Source organism: Pelophylax lessonae (genome assembly GCF_965119305.1).
Source record: "Pelophylax lessonae genome assembly, chromosome: 1".
Lineage (NCBI taxonomy): Eukaryota > Metazoa > Chordata > Amphibia > Anura > Ranidae > Pelophylax > Pelophylax lessonae.
Window position 1 is genome coordinate 114,313,749 of NC_138768.1, and position 23,124 is coordinate 114,336,872.

The following is a 23,124-nucleotide window of genomic DNA, read 5'->3' on the forward strand; positions in this document are numbered from 1 at the left end:
GTGATCAGCTTTTATTTATTCATGCAAAACCTTTATCCCAAAAGGAAAAAACAGTTTGCTGTAACTGTTAATAATGAAGTGAGAGCTGGAGTTTGGCTTCAATTTGTTAGTGGTTCTAAATCTGCTAATACATTTAAAGTGATTGTTAAGTCTTGTGTTAAAAAAAAAAAACATATATATATTATACTTATCTGGTCTGTGCAGTTGGTTTTGCACAGAGTGCCCGGATCCTCCTCTTCTAATGTCCCTCTTCTGTGCTCCTGGTTCCACCCTCCTGAAGAGTCCTCCCACAGCAATCAACTTGCTGTGGGGGCACCCGAACTGAGTCACAGCTCCGTGTGTCCATTCAGACATGAAGCTGTGACCCAGCCCCGGCCCCTCTCTCCTGATTGGCTGACTGGCTTTGATTGACAGCAGCGGGAGCCAATCGTGCCGTGCTGCTCTCTCAGCCAATGGGGAGGGGAGTCCTTGGCAGATGAGAAACTCCTGCAACATTGCTGGATAGAGATGGGCTCAGGTAAGTATTAAAGAGGCTGCCGCACACAGGTTTTTTTTTTATATTATTGCATAGAATGTATTAGGATAAAAAAAACTGATGCCTTTACAATCCCTTTAACACTACCGCCCACCTCCCCCCAGACAGACAACTCTGCTGTTTGCTCTGCCTCTTATGCTCATTCCTCCAGAGAGGCGTCTCACTAATGCAGGAGATGCGTTACTAGCCAGATCACCATGTGAAAACAGAGGGAAAAAATCCATCCAAAGAAAAGGTAACTGATGCAGCCACCACATCTAATGATTGGTAAGCTGCAATAATATACATTTTTGGTTTTGGGTTTAATATTGCTTTAGTTACAAGGACAACACCTAATGTGCCCAAATACCGTTTTGTGAAAGGTGTTAATCTGCAGCTATGGCCCAATTCACAAGGGCATGCAATTATATGCAGGTATAGGACATCTCTAATCAGGACATGTAATTGTAAAACACATGTGCACCTTTCCCATTAAAGCAAAACAAAAAAAAAAAAATGAACTGAATAAGACACCTACATGTCACAGCTATAAAAAAGAGGGGGGGAAAGGTGGGCTAGATACACATTTATCATATAGGAGCTTTTTTCCTGATCATTTTGAGCAGCACAGTGTCCAGGTATCCAATAACTACATAGATTATTTTCCAATCATTACTGCAGGTTCACAGCTGACTAATAAAATAATAATCCCCAGCCACAGGTGTGAATTGGAAATTTTAGCATAAAAAGATTACAAGATATACAGTATGGTGAGCAAAAGGTATTTTAAATAGCTGACTCCTGCTCTGTTTTTAAAACCTTGTTCTTAATAAAGATATATTTCTGAAAGAATAAATGTCTGTGTCGCCCATACGAACCAATCAAATGCTTTTATTGTGTTACCTACATATGTAAAATGTGATGTACTGAGAATCATCTTTAATTATGTAACTATATGTAACTATGTAATTAAATGGTATTGTCTTACCTTCCACGTACTCCATGACCATGCATAAATGGCGTTTGGTCTCGAAGGAACAATACATGCTGACCACAAATGGATTCTCTGCAAATGTTAAAATGTCCCTCTCCACAAACGCCTGCTGAATCTGATTTCGAAGGACTAGGTTCTGTTTATTGATTTTCTTCATTGCAAATCTTTGACGTGTTTCCTTATGGCGGACAAGGTAAACAGCCCTGGAAACAAGAAAAATCCATGTAATGAATTCTACTTAACACTTATTGACCTGTAAACAAGGGTCAGCATCCATAGGAAAACATCTAATGTAAAACTATTCCATGACAAAAAAAAAAAAAAAATAGAAAAAAAATAAATTAAAACATTTAAAAATGTGCAGCAAATATAAATAAAAGCAGGATAAATGAAGTAGAAGATAAGATTAAACTGTAAAGCTGTAGACTTTTTAAACTGGTTTACTTAAATCCCATTTGAACCTTAAGTTTTAAACTGCTAAATTCAAGGTGCATTAGAACAAAATGTGTTCAAAATTTTGAAGGAGGTTTTCTTTCTAAAGCAGCCACATTATGTAGAATAGCCTGTTCCCTGCCACCTAGCTGGTCCGGGCGCAGGCGCAATGTGGCCAGCCTACTCAGAGAGAAGCCCTTTCTCCTGGAAGTCTCTGGTTAGGAGGGGGCTACCAGCCAGAAGAGGGCGCTCTCTTTCTGGGGACACATGGAATTGCACTCGTATGCGTGACATCCATCTTCATTTGTGAGTGACATTTTATATGGCTGTGTTTTCACTTAATAAAATGCTGTTATGCTAGGGCGGCTGTTTGCTCTCTTCTTTTATCATTGTACAGTGTTTGGTCCACCACCCAATGGAGGTTAAGTGAGCTGCAACGCCTCATCATTTCTATCAACATCAGCCTGTTTAAAGGAATCTCCAGCCTGGGAATTCAAGTTGAGGATCTGCGCATGATCTGGTAAAATTTCTGGATTTTTGCTCCCTGCCAGCAGCTGCAGGGTGGAACCCTTGCTCCCAGTGGTCTCTCTGAGCAAGCCCTAACTCTCCGAGGGGAGCAGTGGTCTCCCTTCAGCAGTCCAACATGTCCACTTACTGAGTCAGACCCATAGCTCTGCAATGAGAAAAGCACATGTCCCTACTGATTGAAGAGCACTGGCTCTAAACAAGAAGGGAGTATATCAGGCCATTATTTCCACATAGACAGCAAGGGTCCAAACTCTGTTGCTTGCTGGATGTTAACAGGCTTCTCTATATAGAACAGGATTTTCTATATAAAATGATAACTTGTATAGAATGAAGATAGCAGTACATGGCATCAAGTACACAAAATGGAAAGTTAGGCTTTGCTGGCTTAATTGCCTGCATGTTTGTTTAAGAACAGAATTTCACCCAATGGTACACAATCAACTGCCACTTCTTTCTCTCTTCTGCCCCTCAGCAAAAATCAACTTCTACTCTGTCTACTTTCTGACTTGTGCAGAATAGGCTTCTACACTGTCTTCCCCAATCACATGAACTATCATCTTCTCCTCTGCCAATTTCCCTTCATCCAGCCATGATCAGCTTTCCCTCTATATCCCTATATTTCCAGTGGTCTATGATCAGCTCCTTCCCACAGCTTTCCCTTGTCCTCAATCACCTTCTGTGCTGCCCCTTTTCTCTTCTTTCTAGTCCACACTTAGCTCATTTTTGTCTCTATTCACATCCCCTGGTAGACATTAAAGTGGTTTTAAAGTCAAAAGGTTTTTTATCCATTGTATGAATTAAGATAAAAAAAACCTTCTGTGTGTTGCAGCTCCTTCCCCCCCTAATGCTTACCTGAGCTCCCTCTCAATCCAGCTATGTCCATAAATACCTCAGCCATCTGAGATTCTACCTCCTGATTGGCTGAGACACATCAGGGGTGACACTGGCTCCCACTGCTGTCAATCAAATTCAGATAACCAATGAGAAGAAACAGGGTGGCGGGACAGGGCCGAATCGCAGCTGTGTCTGAATGGACAGAGAGCTGCAGCTCAGCTCGGGTGCCCCCCCTGCTTGCTGTGGGGGCACTCAACAGGAGGGAGGGGCCAAGAGCTCCAGCCACAGATCCGAGAAGAGGAGGATCTGGACTGCCCTGTGCAAAACCACTGCACAGAGCAGGTAAGTATAACATGTTTGTTATTTTAATAGAAAAAAAAACGAGACTTTAAAATCACTTTAAGGTACCCTGTGCCTCCCCTCCTCAGCCTGCCCCCTGAGAATTAAGCTTACAAAAGGTGTCTGAGATCCAAGTGAAAACTTTGCAAACTTAAAACAAGCTGTTGTAACTTTAAAAGTAATATTTTGCAGCTGAGCAGAAAAGTGGCAAGCTGTCAGCTGTGCAATTAATGATTTTTAACAATCTCCCAAATAAGATAAAGCGTGTCTCATCCATAAAATTAACATAGTGGACCTCCTGCATGTAGTTAAAGGCTGCACAACATCCCCTTGCCTGCTTTCATGCCAAACTTCCCGCAGTGTGTGGTGAACAGCTGCTACTTTCCAAAGCGGCAGGAAATAAATTATCCTGAAAAAGTACAGACAAGTCGTGATGGACGCACAAAAAACAGACTGACTTTAAAAAGAAAAAAAAAAAAGGCACTGATAAGCATTAACAAATTAAAAGTGACCTGAAACATGGGTAGAGGAAATATGTGATCCTTCTTCAGGGAAATCATTGCTTAATTGGGGCCTTTTTATTTTGTTTTAGATAGAGCGGGGAATGTTTTTTTTTTTTTTTTATTGCTACCTGTATCCCTAATAGGAAGTTTCCCCTCAGTTGCAGAACTACTCGCCCTATGTCTTGTATTGCCATTGCAGGGACAGTATGCAGCTCAAATATTCGAGTCTTCAGAAAACCTGCCCTTGTCTGGACCACACTGCTCGCCAAATGGAAAAATGTTAAACAGTCAATGCATCTGTCAGAACTATTGTGAAGTAATAGACATATTTTCATAAATTGCATATGGAGATTTAAGAGAAAATAAGCCCCAAAACAGGTTTAAACCCAGGTCATTCACAGAGATCTCCAGACAGAACATCCTGCGTTTTTTATCACCATATTGAAGGGTTGTCAGCTGACTGTTTGCTGATACTTGAGATAAAAAGCCATATTCTATGGTCACCAAAAGAGATTGTATTCGAAGAGCCTTGAACATAATACTTTGGAAACACAGCCAAATAAATTGCTTATCTCAGGTGAGACAACCTTGGGGGAAGGTTTACATACAAGGACATCTCCTAACGGACTTCAAGGAAAAAAAGAACAGTTTTTGATTTCTTTTCTTGTCACCAATTCACTCTACTCAGACATTATTTTAAAATATTTGGGAATATGATCATATGTACAACGTCCATGGTCCATCATATACCAAGAGGGGATATGGAAATTATGGTTCTATCTTCAGGATAATGTTATATTGAGAATTACATTGTGTATATAATCTAAAAGTGTATGATGATCAGACTATCCCATATTTTATATCGAATTCCAAGTCATGATTGTGTTGTTTGCTGGCGTAATAATCCTTTAGTAGATAATATTCTGATTGGAAATATCCCATATGTAGAAATGGGTTACATATACAAGTTATTGTGTAGCAATATATACTACAACTGTATATGTATCCATATGGTTTTCTGATTCTACTAAATGTAAAATATACAGTATATAGGTAAATCATTTATTCCTGATTAATATAAATGCTGTATTTATAATGCATACTCATTAGACGGCATTACTAGATCTGAACCTTACAGAGATATATAATAGAAATATCAAATGGCCATACCTGTACCATGAAGAAAGCTCTTTCTTAACCAGTCACCATTTTGTGAAAGGCAGCCATCTTAGGGAACTCTGGCAACGACCATTGTGAGCCAGCAGCCATTTTGGAACAGTAAATATGTTTTATTGATTTTTTTTGATTTTTACTGATATACTGAATGTTAAGTGCTCAGAATATTTAGAGTATATTCCCCAGATGTAACAACCATCGTAGATTTTTCTTTAACTTTATTTTTTTTTTTCTAAATGTTACCATTCTTTGTTTGGCACTATATTAGCGAACCAGGTTCAGGTTTTACGTAGTTTAACTCTCACTCCAACTGCAGAGGAGTAACTGCTGGCTACGCAAATCACAGACGCTTTTGTCTGATAATTGATTCTTTATTAGATGGTTTTTACTTATTCTGGGAGAAATTAATCCTTTCATTTAATTTATATTATTGAGCAAAACCTATTTAACTAAAGTTACAATTAAGTTTGTATTTTATGTAAGATTTTGTTTTTATGTCACCCATATCTAACAATTTATTGTGAATACATGTCTTGGGAATAAATATATATATTCCCTATTTAGTCTGTATTCATATCAATTGCTGTATGCTGTTAAAAATAAATTGACAAAAAGAACTCGTTAGAATTATCGTTCTGGAAATTATTCTGAAACATATAATGCACAACACATCCAATCAAGTGTATCCACTGTTAAAGTATTCAAGCAGCTGCGGGTGCTGTAGCTGCTTGAATAAATTAGTGAAATTCCTACATTCATGTTGCATGGATGTTCTCTCATTCAGCCCTCACGTTGAAGAACAGAGATCTAGCCACGCGTGTTTATCTTAAACATGAACAAAGCATATCCCCCTAAAGTGTGTACTTTTCTCAATTAAAAGCAGTAAGTGTAATTTCTGTCTGCTGCCTCATTCCTCTATCATCAGCTTGAACCCCTTCTGACAGGTTTTCTCGACACCAAGAGAAAAATGTTGACAGGAGGGACCTCCAGCAGATTGACAACCTCAACTATGTTCCTGTGCGCTGTGTGAAAGGGGTTTGTCCCTTCCCTCCAATCAGCAGTGAAAGCTCTCACTCTCACTGATATAACTTTAGCTCTACGCCCCCCCGCTTTTCAGAGCTGAAAGATCCTGTGTAAATTCTGCACTTTTAATGGATATAGGGGAAAGACGCCTATACTGTAGATAATTAGGTACAACTTGTATAGGAGGATTTGTTCCATCTCTATGTATCACCTGCGGCCAGTCACTTCACTTGGTATATGTAAGGTTTTTAAACCACTTTAAGTAATAAAACATCTCTCTAGTGGGGTCACAGACATAAATGAGAACATGAAAGAAATGTCTGTCTTTTGACAGTTAAACTTTAAGGATTTGCAAGGATACGTCTTGGACACCTTTCAGGATGAATAATTATAAACTATAGAATTAAAAAAAACAAAAACAAGGATTTTTACACTGATCTCTTTAGCATGTATATCTTAAAAAAATAACAAAAAAAAATGAATAAAAAAATCAGCATTTTCTTTTAACACTACTTAACCACTCCTTATACTGCCGCAGTTTGGCTCTGTCCCATGAAATGACGTACCTGTCTGCTAGCGGGAGGCGCGCACATGCCCATTTGCCACAGAAAAAGCTGATCAGCAGGTCTGGCAGCTGGGCACCCACGATCGCTCCTCGTGGAGACAGAACAGCTGCTAGAATAAGTCCACTCTCTGCTGACGTCACAGATGTCGGTCCAGGCACCGCATCATCACGACAATGGAGTCAGGATCCCCAGGTGCCTGGACCGACACCCGGCTCAGCCTCTCAACTAACTGCTGAGAGCCTAAGGCGGCTGCTCCCCTCCACTCCACAGCCCAGCGCTCCAATGAGGCGCCGAGGGACTGATGCTGCATCCACCTAGGCAAGAATAAATGTGTAATTACCCCAACCCAATACTCCTCTTTTACCTTTCCTCAACAGATATGTTTGCACTCAGTTTTGGGAATAGCTAGGCCAGCATGAGGAACAATGGCCAAGAATCCTATTTTGAGGCATCTCTGAATGAAGTAAAAATGCAAAGTAAACCTAAAATAACTGGTTTAGAGGGGATGTTAGCAGCTTGCATAATCTACTGGCCTCTCAGGTCTATCAGGGACCTACCTTATTCTGAATTCCTAGCTTCATCAATTTCCTCAACCCCTACAACAGTTTGTTTGTTCTCTGACTTTACATTGCAAAGAATACAGCCAGGAAAGGGAGATCTCCTATATTAAAGTTCACAATGGCTGAAATGGAGAGTTAGAAAAAGGTGGGCGATTCAAATAACTTAGGAGTTGAAACAATCTGCTGCTACAAAGAGTTATTCCACTGACAATGTTGTGAGGACTAAACAGTTAAAAATAATTTAAGAAAAAAATTTGAATGCTTATCATGAAAGCAGAATCCCTTTTGGTTGAAGTGCAGGAAGCATTAACCGTGCAATTTTAATATGCAAATGGAAAATGAATAGTATTTCAGTTTCAGATTGTACTAAAGCAATGTACGGCATTGACTGCATGCAGACAACGCGCACCGTCGGATCCCAAAGGATCTGTTCCACTTGTGATTTCTAACTAAATTACACTGGCAGCCCTGACTGCATTTTTTAATTGTGAGCAATGGAAGTTTGGATGGGAGCTTTTGTTTTTTTCCATTTGAGTTGTATTATCTTCAGAGCCGTTTCCATTGCATAGACTATCACTGACACATTGCTCTATTTACAGGCATGTGAACTGAATAATACAAGGCACGATGTACATATTATCCACTTAGCACCTGGATATATTGTCCTACAGTGTTTAGTTTCAAAACCAATGCTGACCTTTGCCAGCAATGTGAATGAAACATTCCTGCTAAATATTATCATTGTTTTATTTTTATGTGGATCTAAACACTACACATACTCATGGCTTGGAGAATTCACTAGTATGTGCCAATTTCTAGAATAAACACTAAAACTCACAAAGCAGTGGCATCAGTTTGAATTCCTGCCTGAGTGAGAGTTGATGTTCACCAAAAGATGCTGCAAAATTCACTTCCCTGTCCTAGTTTCAAATTTCTGGTCTACTGGAAGTCCAATCCGGTCATTTCCTCTCGCCAGATCCTGCAGTGCATTTTCTGTTGCATGTCTATATATGGTATATGACAGACGGAAACCCATACGAGTAGAGGCGAACAGTCCTCTCAGGTCTCTGAGTTTTGTGCATGTCTACACACTGGCTTCTTTATCTGAGCGGCAGCAGTGGTTTTTAATTATCGGGAGATGATCACTGGCTGCCAGGGGAGGCACCTAAAAATGTGAGTGTTTTAAACAGCATTTTAAAAAAAGCTTTTAATAAAGACAATTTTGCACTATGAAATCCCTCTTTGTTTTGGCCCTTCTATGCATGTAAGCTTTCATCTGGTTCTGTGAGAGAGGAAACAGGACAAGTGAAGGACACTTAGCCATGGACAGTGGAGCTGTGGAAAAGTTTTTACGGACCTTTTTTGGCATAAGCCAAAAGGGGCCAAATTCATCTGGTGAGTTTGAACCCATTGGGGTGGGGGCACAACTCACATGGAGTGGATTGATGTGATGACCAGCATTGCCCTAGGATAATCACTTCTTGATCCTGAGCACTGGCACTTTTCGTTAGAAGATTGTTTTCTACTGTTATTATCAAAGACTTTAATTACTATCACAGATCCTTAAAACATACATTATATATATATATATATATATATATATATACACACACACACATACTTTTATACTTATATTGTTTTGGATTTATAACTTCTGATTAATTTACCTCACTATTTAGTAGCAGGTATTTTCATTGTTTTTGTATATGCTCTGTGAAGGTTTAAGGGGGGATCAGCACGCTCTCATTATATCCATTTTTCCCATGACAAACTGTTGCTGGAGATGTGCAACCCAGATAGGCACGCTTTTACATATATTTTGTAAATGCCCACTTATCTGGCCTTTCTGGCAACAAGTCCTCCATATCATTCCAAAAACTCACAGGTTTCGCCCTTTTTGACAATCAGGCAGCAGTTCTGATGAACCTGACACCGGTATCAAGAAAACGCTACCACAAATCCCTATTTAAACACCTACTGAATGCTGCCAGAGCCTGTATCCCTACTATGTGGAAACAACAGTCGCTCCCCAAGGTAACTCAATGGTTTGCCAGGGTGAATGATATACAATTCATGAACGACTGACCTTTGGCCTCTGGAACAAATCCGTGGAACATAAGACCAAGTAGCTCTATTGGGACCTATTCTACTTTTTTTGAATACCTTCAATTAGAGCTGCATGATTAATCGTAAAAAATCACGATCTCAATCCCCCCCTCACAATCTTAAAACGGCATGTCCTTGATTCTTACAGAGCTGTTCTCTGCTCACTCACAACTGTCAAAAAAAGAGCCTCTGGCAAATGTTTATCCATATTGTTAAGGCTGCTAGATAACTATGAACACAATGTTTTCCAATGTATCATTTTGTTCTTTTAGATCAAAGGAATGAACTTCCCTCTGTAAGTAAGGGTAGTTTAGCCTCTTAAAGACTAAGCCTTTTTCTGACACTTGTTGCTTACAAGTTAAAATCAGTAGGAAAATTACTTAGATGTCCACCGCCCACTCGCAATCATCCCCGGGAGAAGCAGAACGGCAGTCTACCTATGTAAACAAGGCAAGGGAACAAAATGGAGATCTTGTGTTCCTGCTGAGCAAGAACACAGATCGCTTTCTTCCCCAATCAGTGCAACCCCCCTCACAGTTAGTAAACACCTCCCAGGGACAAATTTAACCTTTTGATCACGATGTTAACCCCTTTCCTGTCAGTGAAGTGGCGGTGCATTTTTTTTAGCAATGATCACTGTATTAGTGTCACTGGTCCCCAAAAAGTGTCAAAAATGTCAGTTAGACATCAGATTTGTCGCAGCCCTGCTAAAAATCACTGATCGCTGCCATTACTAGTAAAAAAATAAAAATAAAATAATAAAAATTCCATAAAAATATTGCATCGTTTGTAGACACTATAACTTTTGCGCAAACCAATCAATATACACTTATTGGGATTTTTTTTTACCAAAAATATGTAGCAGAATACATATTGGCCTAAATTGATGAAAAAAAAATGATTTTTAAAAGAATTTTATTGACTGTGTTTTATAGCAGAAAGTAAAAAATATATATTTTTTTTCAAAATTGTCACAAAAAAATCAAAAAACCGCAGAGGTGATCAAATACAGCCAAAAGAAAGATATATGTGTGGGGAAAAAAGGACATCAATTATTTTTTGGGTAGAGCGTAGCACATCAGTTCAATTGGCAGGTAAAGTAGCGCAGTGCCGTATCACACAAAATGGCCTGGTCATTAAGGGGGTAAAACCTTCTGGTCCAGAAGTGATTCAATGGTGACTATTACACAATATTTAATCCTTGTTTGTACATAAATGATAGAATTAATGTCAGACCATGCTTCATAAACTAGTATTTCTTCTCTAGAGCAGACTTGCTCTCTCTGTGAAATTGAACATTTGCGGGCATGTAATTAAACCACTGTACCTGGCACAACAATGAAATGATTCATCAAACTCAACATTGGTCAACTAGAGTAACCTCTAATTCTAAACTACAAATCAATTTCCCATTGACTCATGCACAGCAGATATACAGTTAGGCATAGGAAAAGGCAGCCACTCCTTTGGGTTACTTTGCTGTTGGGTAACCAACTCATTCTGTAATAAACAAAATTATCATTGAATGCAATGCATTGCACTAGTGAAAAATAAATACAACGCATTACAAAAAAGACAGGTCATGCATGCATATGTGCTGACCAGGGTCATACAGACAGGAGAATTGAGAAGAGAGGACACAATTAATTGATAACTCATCAATGCGTTGCTGTTCCCAATCAGAAGGTGAGGAGATAGGACCATTCTATTTCCTATTTATAATAGAAAAAATGGTGTAACCTTTCTGGATACCTTGTAGAGGTGTATGCATTACAAAAGTGCCTGGATAATTTACAAATCTTTTTTAGATTAGACAGTTCAATACGTAAATAACCAAGACAGTGCTGCGCCAGAACATAAATGTGCAATAAATGCCCACAGAGTACTCACAATATACAAAATATTCAAAATATCATATGGAAGAATCCAAAAAATTGCTCAAATAATCAAATAATGTAACGTGTCCAAGTAATATAAAAAATATGAATAGTGATAAAAGAGTCCCACAGGTGTCCAACGCTGCAGCTCCATGTGAATGTGCTTCAATTCACCACCACCACCCCTTCTGAAGAGGTCACCGCCTAGCGCGCCGATGTAACAGGGCGAAGCCTGTTTGCCGGATGTCACATCCTCTCTAACCATTTGCGGAACGGTTGTCCTATATGCACTATCGAGTGCTTTTCTTCTAAGTGCACTATTTTTTAAAAGATGACTTGAGATTACCTAGCGGAGACCCTTAGATTTCTTGTGTCTTCTCCTTTCATACCTGGGATCTCTTCCTGTGGATGAGAGATACCTGGTCCTGGGGAACCCTCTGCTGTCCTGCATATGATCCCTCCTACCATCTTTTGACCCCTGTCAGGTATAGCTGCATCTGACCCTAGTTGATTCTTGGGTCAGAGATTGAGGTGAGAGGCTTTAATTTGTGGTGGTGGTGAATTAAAGCACATTCACGGAGGTGCAGCATTGGACACCTGTGGGATTATTGGGACTCTTATCACTATACATATTTTTTTATATTACTTGGACACATTACATTATTTGATTATTTGAGCACTTTTTTGGATTCTTCCATATGATATTTTGAATATTTTGAGTACTCTGTGGGCATTTATTGAACATTTATGTTCATTGCACATTTATGTTCTGGCGCAGCACTGTCTTGGTTATTTATTTATTTTATTGTGGAGTGGGAACACAATTAGTGTTAGCAGCATTGTATGATATTAGTGTCGCTGTATTGTTTGATATTTTACACTAATTATTGCGCTGATAGATTTTTTTCACTAGTTCACATATGTGTCTGTCTGCCTAAAGATCATCTTTAAACAAAATGTGTTCCAGTTCCTGTGTGCCATAGATCATGATTGTTAACAGACACCTATCCTAAAAGCTAGATGCCCATTATGCCCTCTAGATGCCCATAACTGGCCAGATCACTTCTAAGACTGCAGGTAACAACAAAGGGGTCTTTAGCGTGTACTTCATATAAGAGTTTGTTATGATTTAATTAATGTCAATTACATATATAATTTTACAAACCTTTCATTAAGGCTGCATTCACACTTGAGCGTAGCGTTTTACCGCGTTTTTTAACAGCGATTTTACCGCAAATTTTACCGCGATTTCTACCGCAATTTTCAGGCGTTTTTGGAGGCAGGCATTGACATCTATTAAAAACGCTGGTAATCAGACCAAAAAGAAGCTCATGTACTTTTTTCAGCTACAGGCGTTTTGCAAAACGCTCAGATGTGAACAGGGGCCATTTAAATTAATGGGGTTCTACTTGTTGGGCGTTTTGGAACGTTTTTTTTTGCGTTTTTGGAGCTGAAAAACACTCAAAAACGCCCAGGTGTGAATGGAGCCTTAAAAACAACAAATAGCCTGAAATTCCCCATGAACACTCACTGATGGTTCACAGCTATTACAAGGCAAAACCTGGGTTACTTCATGTGCACACCCCTTCACCTATAGGTTTAATATAATGTCTCATATTCCAGGGGGCAGATCAGCTGTAAGGAAGTATTTAAGACTAAGAAAGGAACGCATGTCATTTTAATCCATAATACCGAATCAATCCTATGAACAAACAGATATCAAATTACGTTGCTCAGCTAAGAAAGCTTTGCAAACACAAAGTGTTTACATGCATAGGATACTTGAATTTACTCTATTGAGTGCAGTTTAGTGACCACAGAAACCCAGGTTGGGCATGCAATGTTAACCAAACAGAAAATCCAGCACAATCATTCTTGTCCCTCTCTATTATTATTAAACAGCACTAGCAATTTAAGGCTCCATGCACACAGGGCGTCATAAAAACAAGCTCCAAAGCGGTTTCTTGACGCCGGGAAAAAGCAGCTGTAAAAACGTGCTTTCAGTTGCTTTTTCCATGAGCCCCCTGCCCGCAGACCCCCACAACCACCGGCCAGGGTTGTGGGGATGAGGCCCTTGTCCTCATCAACATGGGGGCAAGGTGCTTTGAGGTGGGGGGTGCAGAGCCCCCCCTGCCCCAAAGCACCCACACCCCCCCATGTTGAGGGCGTGTGGCCTGGTATGATCCAGGGGGGGTGGGGCCGCTCGCTCGTCCCCTCCCCTTTCCTGGCCTGCCGGGCTGCATGCTTGGATAAGGGTTTGGTATGGATTTTGGGGGGGACCCCACGCCGTTTTTTCGGCGTGGGGGTACCCTCAAATTCCATACCCGAAGGACCTGGTTCGGAACCTGGGGGGGAACCCCACGCCGTTTCTTTCCCCATTTTGGCGTGGAGTTCCCCCTCAAGATTCTCACAGCGCAAGTCGCGCTGCAAGTCGGATCATCCTGATCCGACTTGCGGTGCGACTTCCATTCAAATCAATAGGCTCCCATAGGGAAGACGTTTTTACAGCTTGACGCTGCAGCTCCAGAACGCACAGTTCCTGGGTTTTTTTTGGAGCTGTAAAACGCCTATGCCACTTGGAGCTCCTAAAAGCTCTATGTGTGCATGAGGCCATAGAATAACATGGATGGGGGTTCTGCAGCTGCAAAAAAAAACGTCTGACGCTGCTAACAGCAGCTCCAAAAACGTCCAGTGTGCATGAGGCCTAAATGGTGCAAACCTATAGACACTGCAAAGACAACGATAAAGAGGACTGTTTATGATAAATTTTATAATGTAAAAGGAAAAAAAGCGCCTACAAAACATGATGGAATGACAACTAGGCTATCTACAGTATAAGGTTGCCATAAACCAAATCTCTCAGGACAAAATTTTCATCAAAGCAGAGTTCCGCCCACATTTTACAATGTCCTCCATGCAGCACTTGTGTGCATCCTAAAACGAATTGGCAGTTATTTATTTGTTTTTTTTTCCGGTTTATTTACCTTATTTATGGAGCAAGATCTTTTCACTTCCTCCTTATGTGGTTGCAGCGACCTACGTCATGTCCAGCTTTGCACTGGCACCTGGGTGATGAGCGTCATCAATCCCAGGAGTCAATGGGCTATGGAAACCCGGCATACAAGCTGTGGGACTCGCTTGCAACACACTGCGCATGTGGGAGATTAGGAGGTGTATGCTGGGTAGCCAGCATGCACGGAATCCCAGACGAGGTACACTGCGGCTTCAAATGCCCACACTGCAGATGGCCACGCTGTACAGGAACTACACAAAATAATTCATGCTGCACATACACAAAACAGGGGACAGTTTACAGGATACCATTATTTATAAATGCACAAGCCCTGACTATTCTAGGGGCATTTTTAGCTAAAAAAAAAAAAAACCCAGCCTGCCCAGAACTCCACTTTAAACAACTTTATACTGCTTACTCAAGGACCAACTCTGGTGCTGTCTGCAGTGTATCCTTAGAAGTGCATTGTATACAAGAAAACATGTCTACAGTGAGGGGAAAACGTATTTGATACCCTGCTGATTATGTACGTTTGCCCATGGAGAAATGTTCAGTCTATAATTTTATTGGTGGGTTTTTTTTTTTAACAGTGAGAGACAGAACATCAACAAAAGTATCCAGAAAAATACATTTTAAAAAAGTTAGAAATTGATTTGCATTTAATGAGTGAAATAAGTATTTGATTCCCTATAAATCAGCAAGATTTCTGGCCCCCAGGTTTTCTATACAGGTAATGAGCTGAGATTAAGAGCATTCTCCTAAAAGGAGTGCTCCTAACCTCAGCTTGTTACCTGTATAAAGGACACCTGTCTACAAAAGAAATCAATCAGATTCCAATCTCTCCGCCATGGCCTGGCCAAAGAATTGTCCAAGGATGTCAGGGACAAGATTGTAGACCTATACAAGGCTGGAATGGGCTACAAGACCATCGCCAAGCAGCTTGGTGAGAGGGTGACAAGTTGGTGCGATTATTCACAAATTAAAGAGACACAAAATAACTTTTAATCTCCCTGGGTCTGGGGCTCGATGCAAGATCTCACCTCGTGGAGTTTCAATGATCATGAGAACGGTGAGGAATCAGCCCAGAAGTACACAGGAGAATCTTGTCAATGATCTCAAGGCAGCTGGGACAATAGTTACCAAGAAAACCATTGGTAACACACTATGCTGTGAAGGACTGAAATCCTGCAGTGCCCACAAGGTCCCCCTGCTCAAGAAAGCACATGTACAGGCCTGTCTGAAGTTTGCTAATGAATTTTAGAATGATTCAGAGGAGAACTGGGTGAAAGTGTTGTAAGCAGATGAGACCAAAATCGAGTTTAGTTGATGCCAAAGCTTGCTGTGTTTGGAGGAGAAGGAACACTGCCTATGACCCCAAAAACACCATCTCCACCGTCAAACATGGAGGCGAAAATATTATGCTTTGAGGGTGTTTTTACGCTAAGGGGAAAGGACAACTTCACGGCATCAAAGGGACGATGCAAGGGGCCATGTACTGTCAAATGTTGGGTGAGAACCTCCTTCCCTCAGCCAGGGCATTGAAAATGGGTCGTAGATGGGTATTCCAGCATGATAATGACCCAAAACACACAGCAAGGGCAACAAAAGAGTGGCTCAAGAAAAAGCACATTAAGGTTCCTGGAGTAGCCAAGCCAGTCTCAAGGCCTAAATCCCATAGAAAATATGTGGAAGGAGCTGAGGGTTCGAGTTACCAAACGTCAGCCTCGAAACCTTAATGACTTGGCGAAGATCTGCAAAGATGAGTGGGACCAAATCCCCCCGGAGATGTGTGCAAACCTGGTGGCCAACTACAAGAAATGTCTGACCACTGTGATTGCCAACGAGGGTTTTGCCACCAAGTACTAAGTCATATTTTGCAAAGGGGTCAAATAGTTATTTCACTCATTAAAATGCAAATCAATTTAGAACTTTTTTGAAATGCGTTTTTCTGAATATTTTTGTTGTTATTCTCTCTCTCATTGGTAAAATAAACCCGCCAATAAAATTAAAGACTGATGATTTCTTTGTCAGTGGGCAAACGTAAAAAATCAGCAGGGGATCAAATAAATATTTTTTCCCCTCACTCCATGTGCCTACTGGGCAGGCAAGACCTAACACTTTAACAAGCATATTTTCTTCTGATAAAAGTTTTTTTTTTTTTTTAAACTAGTCATAGGTTGTCTGTGGTTAACATGAGATTTTTAGTCAGAAAGCAGCTGAAATAAAAGAAACTGGAACAACATACCTTTACATAATACTGACCATGTCAAGTTGGGCACATTGCAAAAACAGAAAACCTCCTATTTTTAACTTAAAAAGTATAGTCATAGCCTATTACAGAACATACCCATAAGCACCATTGCTGATCAGTTTCATTGTTTCAAAATCAGATTCACAAGGTTTTCTTCTCATTTTCAGTGACCGATTTGAGCTCTGGAAAAGAACAGTTTGTTAAAACACAGGTTGCAAACAGCGACAAAGTTATGCTATGTAGCAGTTCTGAAAACAACCCCAATTCCAACAAAGTCGGCATGCTGTGTAAAACCTACATAAAAACAGAATGAAATTCTTTATAAATCTTTTAAACCCAGATTTTATTCACAATAGCACAATAGAAAGTAGAAAACATCAAATGTTTAAACTGAGAAAATGTATAATTTTAGGAAATCTAGCTACCCTCCTGTCATCTTGACACAACCTCTTCTTATGATAAATGCACTTCTACCAGCTGTGTTTGGACAGACACCCTTATATACTTTCTAGTAAGTTTTGTTGTCGGTGCCGTTTAATCAGCATAGTAAATTTGAAAAATGTTGCTTCTCCCTTACATCCTCTAATTACTGCCACATCAAGCTTATATTTATAGTATTACCCGTAATGGACTACATTGATCTACATATTTCATCTGTATTGCTTGGGCTTGTGAGCTGCCACCAGTTATTTATTATGTGCTCTATAGGGACATGTAAGTGTACAATGATGCAGGGTTGTATTTATTTAACAATATGTATTGTATGTATCTAACATAGGTTTCTTTAGTTAGGTTACACTTCCTTGAAGGCATACTAAGGTCCTGAGGAAGCACTCACTCGAAACACATTGACCTTTTCAGCCTGTTACTTTGAAGTTATGCACTATTTTTTGGATATCATTGCAATAAGGAAGTTGTAACCGTATAATTAGGAATGTTTAGCCCCTATTTTTAATGTTAACCTTCTTTAAATTTTTTGTAAATAAAATGTTTGAATTTGATTAACTTGCGTACCAGCAAATGTCCTTCTTTTTGTCTTTTTCCCTAGTGGGATAAGATTTTTCCAGATATTAGAATTTGGAAGCAAAAATCCTTGCATACCAATGCCAATACCATCACCTACAGTACATATTATCAAAAGATTCCAGAAATCTGGGAAAATCTCTGTGTCCGAGGGGTAAGGCTGAAACACAGTATTGGATGCCTGTGATCTTTGGGCCCTCAGACGGCATTGTGTTAAAAACTGGCATGACTCTGTGATGGAGAAGACTGCATGGGCTCAGAAATGCTTCCAAAGATCACTGTTTGGGAACACAGTTCACAACGTCATCCAAAAATGCAAGTAAATGCTCTGTCATGCAAAGCATAAGCCTCATCTGAACATGACCCGGAAATGCTGCTGTCTTTTCTGAGCCAAAGCTCATTTAAAATAGTCTGTTGCAAAGAGTCTGTGGTCAGGCAAATCAAAATTTAACATGCTTTTTGGCAACCATGGGTGCCGCGTCCTGGAGCATCTAAAAATGAAAAATAAGATGAAGACCCAGGACTAATGAGTAGTTAGAATCCTTAATCAGGCAAGAATGGGACAACATTCCTCTCCCAAAACTCCACAAATTGGTCTCCTCAGTTCTCAGATGTTTGTAGAGTGTCGTTGTAAAACAATAGGGGATGCTACATTGTGGTAAGCATGGTCCTGTTCCAAATTTGGAGAAGTGTTGCTGCCATTAATTTCAAAATTACCTTTATTTTTATTTTTTTAATAAAATGGTCCATTTTCTCAGATTAAACATTTGATATTTTTTCTATTGTGAATAAAATATGGGTTTATGAGATTCACAAATCATTGCATTTTGTTTTTATGTAAATCTTACACAGCATCACAACTTTTTTGGAAACGAAATACATTGCAGTATAAGTTGCTAAAAAATAACATTTGCTGACTGTTATTTCTGTTTAGCTTATATGTTAATTGAACTATATGGAGACCCCTCCAAATCATTGAATTTGTTTGACAATGGCGAATCTATAAAGACATGGTTTGATAAATCTGGTGTGGAGGAACTTGAATGGTCTACACTGTCCTAAACCCAAACCTACAGAACACCTTTACAATGAAGTGGAATGTGAGCTAGGTCTCCTCACCCAACATAAGTTTCTGACATTATAAACGCTGGGATTGATTATCTAAGAGGAGAGTGCAAAATCTTGGTACAGCTGTGTGTAGTTGCTGATTGGTTTCTAACTTCAGCTTGTTTAATTACGATTTAACAAAAAAGCTGGAAGCTGATTGGTTTCTCTGCAGAGTTGCACTAGATTTTGCACTTTCCAAATTTAGTAAATCAACCCCACTCTGTGGATGAATGGTCACTTATTCCCTAATGCCTCGTACACACGCGTTGATAGTTGGCCGTGAATTTTCGGCCAACGTCCGATCGGCCAATTTTGGCTTGTTAGTATGATGCTTTCGACAACCGACTCAGACTTTTCGGCCGAATAAAATCTGGTGTGCAGGCTATAAAATTTTTGTTGGCTGACAACACAACGGCTGATTTTTCGTCAGTCAGTACAGATTTCGGCAGACAAAAATCTGATGAGCAAGACTGGGCATGCTCAGAGAAGAAAAAAACACACGGAAAGTAAACCATCACATGACATCACTTGTGAAGTTGGTTTTTGTTGGCCGAGAAAATTTGTGCGCAGTCTAGAGCACATTTCAACCAACACAACAACACTGGACAAAAGACGGCCGATCGGTCGGCTGATAATCGTTGCGTGTGTACGAGGCATTAGACACATTTCAAAACCTCTTGGAATGTCTTCCAGAAGAATGAAGGTTGTTATTATAGCAAGGATAGGGTCAGTTCTATACTTATGAAAGTTTTGAAATTAGATGTCTAGCAGGCGAATATAAAATTGTAAATTTCCACAAATGTTTGGCCATAAGGCACATGGCACCTATTTCACTAGACTCTTATATTTATCAGTTATCTGCCCAGTGGCAAGATCTCATCTCCACCTACCTACAGGGATTTCCATTTATTTTCCATTACAGAGGATGCAAAGGGAGTGGCTAGCCATGGGATTTGTAAACTATCAAAGTAAATCATTCTCCACCTCTCATTAAAGAAGTTTTGGGAATACAATATATGGCAGATATATATATACAATATTTCTTATTAACCTGGCAAATACAATTTTCGTTTGAAACACTTACACTGATAGATTCATCTGTTTCGGGAGTTTCCACTGTACCACTATCATAAGTAGCCAACAAGGCCATTTCTAAAACAGAAGAAGAGAAAAGTAGAATGTAGGTTTAGACACACTATACAGACATATAGGAATACACAATACAGTGGTAAACAACTGAAATTCAGAGCTAAAAACAGTTTAAAGCCTCACAACTTTAGTAAAAAATGCAACAAGAAATTCTTCAGGTTATTTACTGTCAGTTTGGTAAGATACACCTGGGCCACATTTTCATTCATCTTCAATGCATAGATGGTAAATGCACAAGTTAAAATCATAGCCTCTTACAGTGAGAGGACAAGGCCATCTAGAGCCTAGGGCATACATGCCAAATACAATACCCCCACAAAAACACCACTAAGCACTAATCTGCATGCTTACCCCGTAAGCATAAACCCCTCCTCCTCCCAGTACAAATCTGCCCCCCTGCCGAAATCCCTTCTCTTAGCACATATCTCTCCCCCCCCCCCATCCCCCAAGTCTCCCCAGCTCAAAAGTCACCCCCCCCCAAAAAAAATCACCTCACTCAGCACAAATACCCATGACATTTTCGCACGTAGTACACAACCCCCCCCCCCCCCAAACGCTTTCAATTCCCTCTCCCAGCACAAATTTCCCCCAAATTCTCCCTCCTAGCACAAATCTTTTTTCCCTCCCCGAACACAAATCCCTATTAATCACCACTCCCCCCCCCCCACACCTTACATGATACCACAGTGGCCAAGAACTCTTAATATATAGTGAACTACAGATAATAAATAGGCATATGGAGATATGATATTACAGTACTTTTAGGAATATAGCACACCACATGCAAATATCTTATAAAAGCAAAGAATTAAGTAAATATAAAATATTGCACATGATGTATGCCACACAATGTATTGCACAATGATGTAGCCTTTATACTCTGAGGAAGGGGGCTTGACTCCCGAAACGCATTAGTGGTCCTGACTTCAAGGACATGTTCCAGTTCATGTATGGTGGATTCTTGTAACACAATTTTATTATCTTCATGTCTGTGAGTATGCATTTGGCATTTTATTAAAATTTTACAAACAGTGACCACGGGTAATTCACTAGGTGTTTGCGCCTCATTTCTCTCTTTTCCAGGTACAGCAATATAAGATGTCCGTAAACCGTAGGCAGTAGCCTCTACAACAAGTATATCCTGTAGCATATAGTGTGGCGGAAGACCGAAATAGAAATGTAGTGGTCATAAACATACTGGAGAAAAAAAAAAAAAAGGAAAAACACTAACTAGCGGGTACCGAGTCACTATAAAGAGGGGAGCAAGAAGTGGATGTTACAAAATATATAGCTCTTAGCCTCAGGAACTCTCTTTCATCTCAGGAGCTCTCATGGAGCAGAAGCTTTAACCTTCTTCTTCTTGGGCAAGAGGGTCATGCCTGTGACTTCCTTGATGTAAGTGTCTAAGGAGTTGCCAAATACATGTTTCCCTTCAAAAGGGCATCATCACAAGGCACTTCTTGCATGGAAGTAACACAGACCAACACTTGAGCCAAAAGATCCTTTCACATATGCACCGAAAAGTGTCTCATCCAGGATATTTGACATTCCACCCTTGGTAATCAGGAGGAGGAGGGTGTGGCTGAAGGCGCAAAGGAAGCCTCTGAAGAGGGCAGTGACTAAGACTGGGGACAGTGGTTAGGAATATCAGAATCAGGACCATAAGGGGAGATGCTACAGAACCCCCCACCTTGGAGTGCTAGCTGGTAAGGCCTGCAGACCCATTTCCCTTTAACCTTTGATCTGTTTTGTGTAGTGAGAATAACCTAACAGAGGTACTCACAACCTGTACTGTACAGCAAAAAGGGTTAAGAGCACTGTGACCAGTCACTATAGGCAGCAGGAGCCCAGAATGTCTAGAGATGGCTGGGCTGTGTTGTGTTGTCAAAAAGGTAGGAAGTAGAGGTACCAGCTGACTGTGCACTTGTGTAGATAAAAATGGCATGTGTATGTGTAGTGAGTCGCCCTGAGATGGAGGTCATACAGGTGTGGGGGTGACCGTGACCTGCACAAGAGCAGAGGACCTGAAGTCAGAAATTGTGCCAAATTTATATGCAAGCTGTAGGACTGGCTAATCCCTCAGAGACTGGAGTTGAGAGCACCATAGTCTTCCAGATAGGGCTATAGCAGATTAAAGGCACAGGAAATAATAAAAACTGCTTTTTTTTTTTAAAAAGCAGAGAAATTTCATACATTTTTGGGGGTTTTTATTGTAGTATGCACCTTCTTAGTGACTCCACCCCCCTGATTTATGTCCTGGTATCACAGGGAAAAAAAGGGAATATCTCCAAATGCAGACTCACATAGCAATAAAAACCTGTCAGAGGTTCTAAAACATAACCGCTCTATTCAGAACGGATTCAGTTCGAGTTGGGCTTTTAAAAAAATTGTCACGTGATGGGGAAAGAACTGTAGAGAAAGAAAATATGTGTAAATAATGAGGCTTGCTGGTGCCCCCTACGACCCTGCCTGTCTTAGACAATGGCCCGTGAGTGCCATTGTGGTAAACCCAGCCCTGGTAATAGAACGAAGGCTAGGGGTGTGTATTTTTTTTCTAGGCTGGAAAACTCAGACTACCATAAGGCCTCACATGACATCTAATTTTATCTCCCTAGCAAACGTGTCAAATTAGATCTAATGCAACACTTCTGCAAACCACTTTGGTGTCTGACATGCCTTCTATATAGAAAGAAATGGACAGAGTTTGTTCAAGAGCTTTTAATACAATCTCTAAAGATCTGATTATTATTGACATTGATCTTGAAAAACAGCTAATATCACAATGCAAAAGGTAAAAAAATAAATAAAATACAGTTTCAAAAAAGAAAGCTTGCCCCATATCAGCTATCTTGGAAAGACATAATTTCTGCAAACAGTAGGTATTAATGGAATGAATCCCGGAGTCAGCACTTAACGCAAGAATCCCGGGAACCATTTTGAAACGCCTGAAGAGATTTTTAAAACTCATCTAAATGCCAATAAACATCTGCCTATTTTATGTCATTGATTTCATCCATTTCTTAAAAAGTAGCGTTTCGGAGGCAGAGAAAAGAGGTAAAAATGACAATTTAGGCGCCACGGGGAGAAAAAAAAAGGAATCTTCCTCGAGGGAACAGCTGAGAAATGTAC

At 40.1% G+C, this 23,124-nt stretch overlaps 1 protein-coding gene across 6 annotated transcripts in view; it reads right to left on the reverse strand.

Moving 5' to 3' along the window:
* The window catches only part of MAST4 (microtubule associated serine/threonine kinase family member 4), a 933,584-nt gene that overhangs the window by 99,389 nt on the left and 811,071 nt on the right, over positions 1–23,124 (reverse strand). For all 6 annotated transcript variants that reach the window (XM_082272235.1, XM_082272234.1, XM_082272236.1 and 3 more), the window contains 3 exons: positions 19,931–19,998; positions 16,813–16,898; positions 1,503–1,711 (listed from right to left, as the gene is read on the reverse strand). In XM_082272235.1, coding sequence (XP_082128361.1) covers positions 1,503–1,711; positions 16,813–16,898; positions 19,931–19,998 — 363 coding nt within the window. The remainder of the gene's footprint in view (positions 1–1,502; positions 1,712–16,812; positions 16,899–19,930; positions 19,999–23,124) is intronic.